At 44.7% G+C, this 13,176-nt stretch overlaps 1 protein-coding gene across 17 annotated transcripts in view; it reads right to left on the bottom strand.

Moving 5' to 3' along the window:
• Positions 1-10,494, bottom strand: part of HNRNPM (heterogeneous nuclear ribonucleoprotein M) — a 37,395-nt gene extending 26,901 nt beyond the window's left edge. For 6 of the 17 annotated variants that reach the window (XM_033135268.1, XM_033135271.1, XM_033135273.1 and 3 more), the window contains exons 1-2: positions 10,152-10,308; positions 2,828-2,997 (exon numbers count right to left, since the gene is read on the bottom strand). In XM_033135268.1, the coding sequence (XP_032991159.1) occupies positions 2,828-2,997; positions 10,152-10,264 (283 nt within the window). In that variant the 5' untranslated portion in view covers positions 10,265-10,308. Of the gene's footprint in view, positions 1-2,827; positions 2,998-10,151 lie in introns of all 17 variants that reach the window. The other 11 variants (XM_033135280.1, XM_033135281.1, XM_033135283.1 and 8 more) reach the window with 5 other exon arrangements.
• Positions 10,495-13,176: the final 2,682 nt, after the last annotated feature.

The following is a 13,176-nucleotide window of genomic DNA, read 5'->3' as shown; positions in this document are numbered from 1 at the left end:
GTGGAAGTGCCACCAAAAAGCTGGGCACCAAACAAGCTTTGTGATCCCATCTACGGAAAAGGCCGGGTTTGGAAAGATGATCAGTTCACATAATACATAAATTATTACTAGGATCTCCCAGAATGCTGTTAAACACTAAAATTAAAGACAAAGACTATATATAAATATACACTTGATGTCCAAGGAGGGGGGGAAAGATCGGGAATTAGGGAGTGGTACATAAGGAAATCTCAGGCAAGATTAATCAGCCTTAGAAAAGCTCCTGTCATGCCATCTCAAAGCTACTACTTTAATTCTGAGAGGTGACAGTGCTGCAACGATGTTAACATTTTCAGGTCTTTAAGCTGAGGACAACTAATTCTAGCTCCACTAGTTTTCTGAAACAGGATGATCTCATCAGGGATCGACTCTTAAAATACAGAGAGATAAAGAGGTTGGATCATGACAGCCCAAATCTCTGCTTTGTCCACTCCAGAGATTATCTTGAGACTCATGCTTTTAGAGTGGCCTCTATCTGCAATTTTTTCCTGCACAATAACAAGTCTTCAAAAACCTAAAACTTATTTGCAACAGGTTTCGAGTAACTATTTCAATTTCAATCAGATTTCAGATAACCATTTAAAACCTATTCTTGGTATACCAGGACATGAATAAAAATATATTTTGAAAACCTCATAATGAAAAGAATAAGAACATTTCTTAAGGAGTCATATGTATGTAAACAGTAATTTTCTTTAGACTTTACATACTAAATACAAACATTACCATAAACAAAGGCTACCTTTCTCATAAATCCCTTTACCCACAATCCAATATGGCTAATAATTTAATTATACAGAAAGTAGTTAATTTAACCTGTACAGGGGAGCTCTAAACAAGAACATTTTAAGGTTTGTTAAAAATAACTGATTTACTGCACACCTGTAATTCTAAATTACACCACCAAAAATACACTGAAAGGGCTGAGCCAGGGCATTCATAGCAGTATGCCAGGGGAATATGAGAACCAGTTTGGAAGTATCCGAATAAACCACCAGGCTGGCTCCACGATTAATACAGTGCAAAATAGGAAATTGAGGTGAACTGCTTCTACATCCAGAAACGTCATGGCTGCTGCTGCTACCAGCTTTAAGGCTTCCAAAACTGAAATTACTGAATGGTTAAGCAGTAAAAATGTCACCTACTTTATCCATCATGTCCCAAAACTGGTTCACACACTCCTAAAAATGAAAAAATAATTTGGCCTGCAATCTCTTACAAAATTCTAACATTGCATTTTCAAAGCCACATTCCTGGTTCTTGGAACTACTATACCTTATTATCAATGGAAGTATCCATTCAGTGGTTCAACCAAATCACAAGAACACAAATTTGGGGGTTATTCCAAAAACTAATTCAAATGAGACCCAACTGTACTGTACAGAAATTCTAAGCTTGTATTGAAGCAGCAGTCCCAAAAACCAAGAACACTGCATCTGGGATGCCACATGACACGCCCTTCAGACAAAAAGAAGAAACTTCACTCTTGCCCTAAGAGCATTGGCAGGAATGATTTGGCTGATCAAGGCAGGAAAACAAATCTCACACCAAAACGTTTTTCCATCCGTGTTATCTGGAGAAATACTACATGGGAGCAGCATACATGACTGTACAGAGCGGTTCACGGTGCCTAGTGCTTCTGGAATGTCATGGTTGAATCAAGTGATGGGACAATGATGGCAGCGGGCCATTCATATTTTCAAAACCCAATGCTGGGAGCACCAGTACACATACCAAAATGGCCTATATCCAAGTGGCACCTCTGTCCGTCACTGAAATGTTAATCATTTGACAAATCAAGCTCAAATCTCTTTTCATTATGAATGCTCCAGAAAACCAATACCTTTCAGTCCTTCAAAAAGACTCCATTTAAGGGTAATTTGAGTCTAGGTTTCCCTTGGGGGTGGCGGTGAAGGGAGACCTCGAGGCATTAGACAAATTGTTCTCTATCAAGTTTTGTCTAAACCAGGGCTGAGCAATCTCTTTAGCCCTGAGTGCCACCAGCAGGGCCAAGAATCAGGAAAGAAAGGAAGACAGAAGCAGCAGAAGAGTGGGAAAGAGAAGACACACCTGGTGTGCACAGGTGTGTGAGGCAGAGACCATGGGGGCAACCAACCTCCTCGGACCTCCTGGTGGCAGCAGAGCTTCAGCTGTTTTCCCTGCCCTAGTCCAGAATTTGCACACCTGGGCTGTGACTACCATGCGCCTGAAGGCACAGCAGTGCACGGCAGATGCCTTATTTTGAGCTCTGCACTTGCCAATCTAAGTGTTTTTACCCAGGGGGAAAAAAGCCTAACAGTTTAAACACAAGCTAATGTTTTATAATTTAGAATCTGAGTAGCACAAGTACCAGATACCAAATTTTAACCCCAGGAAGACATCCACAAAATTTAAACAAACTACCTTGCCACCAGCATTAAAAAGCTTTAAAAAATAATAATTAAAAAAAAAGCAAGAAAAGGAAAAACCTCTCCCACCTAATATGAAAAATTCCGAAAATTTCCTGAACACAAAGAGGACCCCCTCAAGCTGAAGTGAAGTCCTATTAGCCATCTGAAGCCAGTAAAATCATTTGTAGGCCAAAGGACCACACAAACCACCCTGTTTGACACACAGGTGCATGACCACAAAAAAAATGGGGAGGAAGGAACTTAACTCTCAAGCCGGGACAGAACACATGCTCTACCCAGAACAGCTTCCAATGACAAAAAATAACCAAGGAATTAGCCACAGAAAAGATGACACACCAACCTTCTTACCCTAATCAACCACCAGTACCATTCATTACCTTTTTCTTTAACCAGGTCTTTAAGTGACTGCCATTTCACATCAAAAGGTATGTTTGTAATGAAGGCTCTGTATCTTTTGGTTGGATTGGCATATGGCTCAAAGCGATTGCCTCCTCTTTTTATGTTTTTCTCCTTCCTCTTCTCATTCTGAGTAGGTCGTTCTCCTTCACTGAATTCAAAAGAGGTAAAAAAAAAAAAGGGGGGGGGCATTCCATATATTAGTACAAGAAGACAGTATTTGATCTGCCAGGTTTACAATTCCACACACAGTTACACATAACACAAGCCTAACACTGATTTGGACGCGACATTCAAACTGAAGTGTCCCATAGAGCAGCAAGTTGCAGTAGTGCCCTCCTCAGACCCACCTATCAAGAAACCACTCCCAAGAAGAGGGTGCTCCCCTAGGCCTTCACACACTTCTGTGGGGCTGTAACAAGAGCTGGGACTCAGGGCCAATTCCCTACCTGAGGCGCTTTAATTCCAAAATAGAAACAGCAAAAGATTTACAAGATTTCATGGAATAGAAATGAGGTGGTGCACATAGGCCCAACCAATTTTAGCTCCACAAATAAAAGTGCCTTTTGCTGTGTAAAACAAAAATTGTTTTAAGTGGGAATGTAAAAGGCAACTGTTACCAAAAAATGTGGCAGTTACTCAAAAAGTTAAAACATAATTACCATGTGACCCAGCAATTACACTCTTAGGTATATACCCCAAAGAACTGAAAGCAAGGACTCAGGTACTTGTACAACAGAGCTTTATTCGTAGTAGCCAAAAGGCAGAAACAACCCAAGTGTCCATCAAGAGATGAATGGATTAAAAAAAATGTGGTATATACAAGAGCATTATTCCATCATAAAAAGAAATGAAGTGCTGATACATGCACAACACAGATGAGCTTTGAAAACATTATGCTACGGTTAAGTGAAATAAGCCAGCCAGAGAGAAAGAATTGAGGTTACTTACCAGGGACTGGGGGGAGAGGGAAATAGGGAGCTATTGTTTAGTGTGTACAATTTCTGTTTGGGATGATTTTAAAACCTCTGAAAATGGAGAGTGGAAGTGGTATAACGTACAACATTGTTCTTAATGCACTAAATTATACACTTAAAATGGTTAAAATGACAACTTACGTATATTTTACAATTAAAAAAAATTTTAAGGGAAAGAAATCATTCTCTATACATCCACACTACGTTAAACTAAGAAAACCCCAAGTCTGAGCAACCCTGGAAGGTAAAAGACAGCTTGCAAACAATCCCACCTTCGGCAAAGAAGGGTGGTACTTTCTTGGCATGGCCTTTCTTGTAATACTTTCTACCTTGGTGTGTTAGGTGTCTCCATGCAATAACACTTCATTTCTAAGCTCTATACATACAAATGTGGCTTAGAGTGGGACACGAAAAAAGCTTCGTAAGAAATGCAGACTTCCAAAGCACAGAACCAGACATCAGGCTGGAAGCCCAGGCAGTAGCCCAGGGACAACAGGGCAGTACACCCATGCGGTGCCCAAATGAGGCTGTTCCTCAAGCTGCCTCGTCGAGTTCAGCCCCTTTTGACCACAGGCAGACATGTGTAAGTGCCAACCAGGAACCGGGGAGCCACAGGAAGTTCCTCTTAGGGCATCGAGTCCTGCACTTTCTGCTTCCTGAGCCCTGTTCTTTCCACCAGTGAGAATCCTGAGACTCCCAAACAGCAGAAGCTTTTGATCCATAATGCAAACCAGGCTGGGTGGGGTGGGGGGTGGGGAGCCAAGACTATTCGGAGTATTGATGATTTACAAAACTACTTATTTAATTAAAGGGCTGATCTTTATTCTAGGAGAGTCTTCCTTGTACGGGGGAGTAGTGTTCAAACACTGGATGGTAGCTAGAGGACCTTCTCTTAACATACTTACTTGGAAAAATTGTAAAGTTAGCAACTTTTTGCAGTCCCCTAAATTTTTTTACTAGTCCCTCATATCCCAGTACAAAGGTGCCAAGTGGTAACCCATCCGAGGCAAAACTAAGGAAAGCAGCTTCCTCCATGATCTGAATTATACCAACATGCAATAGACTTCCTTCACGTAAAGTGACAGATGTCAGATTCCTAGAACTCTTTACCATCTACCCAGGCTCACAACAGACCCTCCTCAGGCTGGCTGCACACCACAAACGGATCTGTCACACAGGCCAGTGTCTACTCCACAGGAAAGTCCTGCACCCAAATCTCCAGACAGAGAGTACTGACCAATTGCTTACTCTTTGCATGTGAGGAGGCAAGTGTTAGTAAAAATTCCTAAACTGTAGATATGATCTACATTTCACGGACCTACACAGGGTCTGTGGATAGAAATGAATTTTAATATAACTGGCTTCTTTTGAAACCCAAATATTCTAAGATTAACATTTAAAAAAACATTCTGACACAGGGTCCATGACACAGTAATACTAGTCTGTGTTTTCAGACAGCTGTCAGCTCACCTACTAGTTACAAAATGTATAAATCACTAATTACAGTCAAAGCAGGTAACAAAGCACCTAGACTATACTCTTCAGTATTCTCATGGCTAAGAATAAACTGCCCAATTTAACCACAGAAGCTGGTATGTGGTTTGGAGTTAATCCACATCACATGGCTCGCCACTGAGAAAGCAGCTCACATGGATTATTCCCAAGGTGTGAACACAGTACCAAATCCTCACTCTGAGGAGTTTCCTCATGAGTAAAAGGCGTTAGGACGATCTCTTTGTCACTTCCAGCTTCTTAATAAACTGACCTCTTCTTATTTCTAACAACCACCATAAACTCTATTCTTGACAGAATTGGAGAGAACCACTCCTAAAGATATCTCACTCAAGAAAGATATTCAAGTATAGATGATGTGACAGTTTAAGAATGGTGTCCTGAAAAGTCCATTTTTCAAATGTCCAATCCAATTTTCTCCCCATCTTCAGGATAAAATTAGGTAGTCTTCTGTAGCCCTAAAATGTATGTTAGCACTGAACTCTAAAAGCCTTTCAGAAGTATATTTTTTATAGGCAGATTATAATTTGGCAACATTGATAAATACCCCAAATTTAGATGATAGACATTAAAACATGGTAAACAGACACTTACCATGACCCAGTCACCCACAGCTACCTACCCAAGAGAAAATAAAGCATATATCCATACAAACACTTGTACTTGAACATTCATAGCAACATTTGTAGTTATCTCAAAACAGGAAATCTAAACGTCCACTAACAGATAAATGAACAAATTGTAGTATATCCATACACTGAAATACTACTCAACAAAAATAAACTACCACAGATAAATCTCAAATTATACTCAAAGAAACCAGACAAGTATACAGGCGTATATATGGTATGATTCCATCATATAAAACGCTGTATTTGAAAAAAATCTAATCTAGCAAACTGATCTGTAGCAGGGTTTCTCCACCTCAGCACCGACATCTTGGGCCAGATAATCCTGTTATGGGGTTGCCCTGTGCACTGCAGGGGGTTTAGCAGCATCTCTGACTGCTATCCAAGAGATGCCAGCAGCAACCTCATCCCTCAGTCTTGAAGATCAAAAATGTCTCCAAGACACCCTGATGCATACTGATAGAAAGCAGCCCCTAAGTTCCCAGGCGTGGGGGAAGGGAGGACTCAGAGGATCACAAAGTGGTGAAACAAAGTTTCTGGGGGTTATGGATATATATTTATTATCTTCATTCAGTGAAGACTTCATATACTGATACTTTCCAAATTCTAAGTTTACAGTGCAGTTTATTGTGCCAATTATACAACATTGTTTTTTAAAGTTTCTTCTCATGTTTGTTCATTTCAAACCCAGTAACTTGACTTTTAACCATAAAGTAACAAATGTGTAATCTTTCAAAGAAACATACTGGGAAGCCACAGTGAGTGATCTACCTAGGCCAGCCTAATTCGCCTTGCTAACTGGCTCTCAACTCCCAATCGCCAATGATTCTGATTCCATCTGATCTGGCACCCAATCATCCGCGTTAACGTCTAAATAGAACCAATATAACCAAAGTTTTTTCTGACATTCTATCAACCTATTTCATAATACATCAATAAAGACAAGCCTAAAATATCTGAAAGTACCTTCCAAGTCATTAAAATAAGATTAATTATATTTAATATGGTTTGGAATCGTTTCACTGACTTTGTTCTTTGAAAATTGATAATTTATCACATCACTGCTCTTTCACACTAGAATTATACTGTACATAAAGATCACAACTTGAAAAAAAAAAGTGCCTATTCCACAAGGACCTCTACATTCACTGTGTAAAACTGAACCCCTACCCTCCTAGGCCTCCATGGCATTCCCATGTGTAATAATCTCATTACTTTCAGAGATTTTCAATCGAGAGTGCACTCTGAAATGGCAACCCCAATCCCCTAAAATCCTGAACACATTTCCTGAGGGTAAAGATTCTCCAACCCTGCCCCCAATCCCCTTGAGAACCATCCCTTACATAAAATGATTCTTCACAGAAATCCTTTCAATCCTGAGCTCCTCTAATGCATATAAGATGTGGAGAGCACTATTCATAGCACTATTCCAGCTCCAGGTCCACCACTTAATTAGCCACGTGACTCAAGCTCTTCCTCGCTGGTTCTCTACCAGCAAAACCAGCAAAACCTGTGTCCATGGTAGCTCACAGGGCTGATCAACAAACAGCCTAACAAAAAAAATTGCTTGGTAAATGTTAAGCGCAACGTTTAAGGTGACTAAGGTAGTAGGGTCCCATACCAAGCCTAAACCTCAAGGTCACCATCTCTTTGCTAGGCCTCAGTTCTTTCACCTGTAAAAGGTTACTATCCACACCTACAGGTTTAATTAAAGCAGCGACTCAGCACAGTGACTGGCAGTGATATATTTTCCTACCAATAATTTTCTTGAGGGAAGTAGGGAGGTAGCCTGATTCACTCCTAGCCTTCTACCATTGCAGATACTGATTAGGTTTTAAAACAAGCTCACCAGAACAGCGGCTGAGGAAACCTAGGCATTATACTCATTACAGACTATGGAAGGAGCAATTCAGCTTTCAAAACATGGTAATGGGAGAACCCACCTGAGGACCCTGAAAAGAAAACAAACAACCTAATCTTTGCGGACTCTATCTCTTTGCTTAACTACTGTGAATAAAATCAAAGAGCAAAGTGAAAGCAAAGAGCTGACAGCATGCATTTGAACAATCCAGAGGCCCCTATTCTAATCCTGAGCTCACAATCTAACGTGCCTCAAAAATTCTTTTTATCAAATATACAATCCCTTTTTAAATTATGGGGCGCGCGCTGTGCACACACACACAAAGTAGCTCTCAAATCACTGCGAAGCACGGAGACCCTGGTTTAAATAATACATTTCAAATGACTGTTTAGTAAGAGGTTACAGGGTGGTGTTGTGGAAGCAGCTAAGGCCTTGGAGTCAAGATGGCCTTCCCTAGACTCTTTGGGTCAATTATCTTAACTGGAGTTTTCTCAACTGTTAAAAAAAAATTTTTTTTTCTTCCGTTGCAAAACACTTAACACTAACATTACCACCCTGGTAATCTACAGTAAACATAAATTTTTATTTTTAATAGTCCACATGCTATGTTTGTCAAATAAATCAGTCATAAAATGATTTTGAAGAAACTAAACAGTGGGGAAAATGGGAAATTTGCTAAAGTACCTCAAATGCTACATAATCCATGACTAATTCAACTTCTCACCTACCACAGTTCTAGCAGCTCCAACCTGTGATAACTACTTTGAAAGAAAAAATACAGGAAATAAATGTACTGTAAATGTACTGCCAGGGCCCTCAGAAGTCCAACTAGGCTCCCCCCAGACAGATGATGTAAAAAGTCTAAACTGAACACATCCCTCCAAAGTTTTCAATAGTAAAGTGTTGGAAATATTTCCAGAATGCCTTTCTCTTGATTCCTGAGGACGAGGAACCACGGTATTTTGTTCCTCCCCACCCAAGGAAAGTTTAACAGCATAGTAGCTAGTAATTAGTGAGTGCTCATTAACCTTGCTTTAACTACACTCACTTTTAATCTCCACAAACTATAGTTAAGCACATTAAAAATGTGTTGGAAGGCAAATTCGTAAGAGACAATGTATAACTGAGGTAACAAGGACCTGGGGAGGGGGGAAAATGGGGAGTTATTGGTTAATGGCTACAATTTAGTTGGGGTATGAAAAAGTTCTGGACATGGACAGTGGTGATGTTTGCACGACACTGTGAATGCACTTAAGGACACTTAATCATACATTAAAAATGGTTAAAAGTGTAAATTTTATGCTACCGCAATTTTTAAAAACTTTTAGGAAATCAGATGTGTGCCCCAGCCTTCCCCTGTCCTCCCCCACAGCTGCTGGTCAGAGCCAAAACGTCTTTCTGGTGACTGTAATCAAAATGGGGGGTTTCACAGGGACACAAAATGATGCTTTAAGGAAATTTTTAAAACCAAGGATCCGAGACAGAGCCTCAAGCAGGACTCGAAAGGTGACGGAATTTGGAAGTGGGTGGCCAGCTGAATGATGGAAAATCTTCCCCTAGAACACGGAAGAGAATGTTTTCTTTTTTTTCTTTTCCTGTTTCTAAGGGTGCACACGGAGCAGCAGGCCCGATCTCTCCATAAATAACTACTGCGCACCTGGGGAGGAAGTGAGGGACGCAGCGAGGGACTTGAGCCAGGGCCAGAGCGTGGGGCGAGGGGCGGTCCCGACCGAGGCACTTCTCGCGGGGCGGGAGAGGGGGGCGGCGCGCGCCGGAGGGGGAGGGGAAGAGAAGGCCCCCGGAGCCGGCCTCCCGGTCCCTACCTATACCTCCGCTACCCGCCTCCGCTACCGTTTACCGTGGTCGACCACGAGCCAAGGTCTGCGCGCGCACTCTCCTCCCCCCACTTTAGGGATCGGGAAACTGAGACGCCGAGCACTGGAGGGGTTGGAGGGAGATATGAAACCACGCGCCCAAGGTCACCCGACAAGCGAGCGGGCCGCAGACTCTGGGACTCGCCCGCTCCCGGCCGGGTCCGCGCCATCATCCCCGCGCGCAAAGACTAGACCCGAGACCTCGGACCCGGCCTTCAGGAGCCGGAAGAATAGACGCCCGAGGCCTGGGAGAAAGGAGTAATCCTTGAGGCGCTCCCGAGACTGCCAGGCTTCATTCCTCACGCCTTGTCCGCCTCCACCCGCGGCAGGCCCCGCGGGGAAGGCCTGGGCCGAGGCCCGGCTCAGGGGAGGCAGCCAACAGACTTAACGGAGCCACCGCCAACTGCCGTGTAAAGTGCCCGACCCGAAACAAGGAGCCGTGGAATACTCACCCTTTCGGGCCCGGAGCCCCGTTGCCGCTCGGCGCGCCCGGCGCGCCGCTCTCCCCCTCCATTTTGGGCTCCGTCGCCGCCACCTCGGCCGCCGCTTCGACCCCTGCCGCCATTTTCTCCGCGTCTGGCTTTGTGTGAGGGAGCGGGCTGCGCGGCGCTGCGCCTGCGCTCTCACGTGATCCAGAGCGACCAGTAACGCCTGCGCGCGCCGCGGCCGGCTCCCGCCTAGTCCCCTCCCCCCGGGCCACGCCCCTGCTCCGGGCCATGCCCCCGCCGCGCGCATGCGCGGACCCGCAGCTGTTATTCATTCATTCCCGCGACAAATTCGTTAGACGTCTACTGGATACTCCACCCGCTCTCGAGGTCTGGGAGCAGGAGTCATCTCCCCACCCCCTACCTGGACCTAGTCACTTCCTTCTTTACGTAATCAGCTAGAGCGGAGGGGCAGCGAAATTTGTGTTTACTAGAATATAAAGGAATTAGCTAGGCAAGGGCAGAATACCGACGGGCCAGACTGACTGGTGTGCAAAATGATGTCTCTAAGCAAGTATCATCCTGCACCAAGAATAACTGGCACTGTCCAGCCTTTCTCTCCACTCGCTGGGAGCTCCCGGGTGTAGAGCCCATGGCCTAAGCCTTTCTTACTAAACCCATCAATCAACCACAAAAAGCATAGCTGAGGACTTAGTATGTATTCATACTCATCGTTTATTGAGTGAATGGACAAGCCAGAAGCCAAATGTGATGGGAAAAATGAACTACAGGCCAGCAGATCCCATTAGCCACAACTGGAGCTTCCTTCTGCCTGACACTGGGTCCCTCTGCCCTGAGGGCTTGTCCCTGACCCCAAACTGGTTTTCAGTGCTGTTACAGGCAGAGCCCAGAGAAAAGGCCAGAGCCTAGGGGTGCGTTCAGAGGCTTCAGGCTTCCTTCCCCGGCAGCCCATCTCTCTGGTGTCTCTGGAACTTCGAAATGCTTCACTGAATCTTACAGAAGTTGCCACCAACCTCTCCCAAGGCTAACAAAGGGAAATGCTTTTGTTTTGTTTTTTTTCCACCTCTCTCACAGAATGACTACATTCCACCAGTCTCTGGAGAACCACCTCACCTGCCACCCTCTCCCAGCTGCTTACTTCTGCCTGGTGATTCTGACCTACAGAATAAATTCATCAGGTAGCCCAACATGACAGGAGGCTATGCCCCACCCTCTCTTTCCACTTCCATTCCCATATACGTCGCAAACTACCTGTCTCACAGAATTCCCTTCTCTGGCCCATCTTCAAGTCCCGCCGCCTCCCATGCCTCTTCCTGATATCTCCTCTCTACTCAAATCCACTGTGCACAGCAACTCTTCTGCCATGGCCACGCTGGAATCTGTGGACCTCACCCCACTCCCCCTTAGATTTCTCCTACACTGGAGGGGCTCTTGGGACAGAAGAAGCCTCATAAACCTCTGAATTTCTTTGCCCAGCAGTGTTCAGAGATGGTGGAAGAGACCACAGCAGTCTGTCAGAACCAGGGAGAAGAGGCCCATTGCAAAGCATCAGGGACAAGAAGCCACCTCTCTGATCCTTTCTCCCACAGTGGGTGTGATTGGAGATTTCAGACAAGCCAGGCCCTGGCTGAGGAGACAAACTCTCCCAGGCTGGTCTCCTGCAAGCTGGACCCAATACTGCCCAGATTCCTGGGTTTTGCCATCTTCAGAACTATTACTTACTTTGCACTTTCCTTTGACACACCTTGTTTTTCCTTTTAAAAGTACGTGTTTTAAAATTGTGTTTTATATTGAAAACTTCCTATAAATAGCTTATTGTAAAAACTAAATAAGAGGGCCGGGCCGGCCCGGTGGCTCAGGTGGTTAGAGCTCTGTGCTCCTAACTCCGAAGGCTGCCGGTTCGATTCCCACATGGGCCAGTGGGCTCTCAACCACAATGTTGCTGGTTCAATTCCTCCAGTCCTGCAAGGGATGGTGGGCTGCGCCCCCTGCAACTAGCAATGGCAACTGGACCTGGAGCTGAGCTGTGCCCTCTACAACTAAGACTGAAAGGACAACAACTTGACTTGGGGGAAAAAAAAAAGTCCTGGAAGTACACACTGTTCCCCAATAAAGTCCTGTTCCCCTTCCCCAACAACAACAACAACAAAAACTAAATAAGAGGATGATGCTATTAAAGTATAAATTCAGTCGTGCATGCTGCCAAAGTCTCTGAGCCTAAGACTTGCTCTCTTTGCTAAGGTTAGGGGTCATTAAAGACAGCCTTAGCACCAAGCTACAACTTTCTCCTGGACATAATTGAAAATATTAGAAGAGACCTGAAAAGGAAACAGCTTTCTCGTTTCATGATGGCTTATCCTGGGGCCTCTCTGCCTCATCTCCAGGGGCACCACACTCCAAAGATGGCCTGAGAGGTAGGTGCCAGGCCTGGGTAGAGTGAGCAGCTGCAGAGGTGAGAAGGGTGTAACCCCGTGTTTCTGCAGACCACCAGATGCCTAAAAGCCCTGCTTGTCTCACTGCCTCCCTCCGAGCCCTCTGCCTCTCAATCACACTGCTACAGCACCGACGTCTGCCATGCTGCTCCCTCTATGGGCCGTGCAGGTTCCAACCCCTAGGCCTTTCTCTTTGCTGTTCCTTCCACTCCGCAGCCAAGCTGGCCAGCCTCTCCTTGCCCTTCTAGTCTGGCGTAAAAAGGGTTTTTCTTCCTCTGTGGGTGAGCCACAGACCAGACCGGGATTCATGCAGAAAACAATAGAGTGTGCCAGACACTGCTAGGCCCATCGGGGACGTGTCACCTTGGGTGAGCGACCCCACTGCTCTGAGCCTCATTTGCTCATCTGCCAAAGGGATTAATAAGAGAACCCCAGAACCCAGTTTTCAGAGCTGCTCTGAGTGTTAAATGTGGCCCGATGCAGAGAGCTCCCAAACGTCCAAGACTCCTAAAACGCTCAAAAAGTGGCTGCTGTTATTAGCATGACCGTTCTCCTTGTTTCCTGAGTCCTCCTAGAAGGGGAAGCACAAAGCTCAGCAC

This window comes from Rhinolophus ferrumequinum, chromosome 18, assembly GCF_004115265.2.
Source record: "Rhinolophus ferrumequinum isolate MPI-CBG mRhiFer1 chromosome 18, mRhiFer1_v1.p, whole genome shotgun sequence".
In the NCBI taxonomy this organism is placed as follows: Eukaryota; Metazoa; Chordata; class Mammalia; order Chiroptera; family Rhinolophidae; genus Rhinolophus; species Rhinolophus ferrumequinum.
This window is presented reverse-complemented; position numbering and strand designations above follow the sequence as displayed.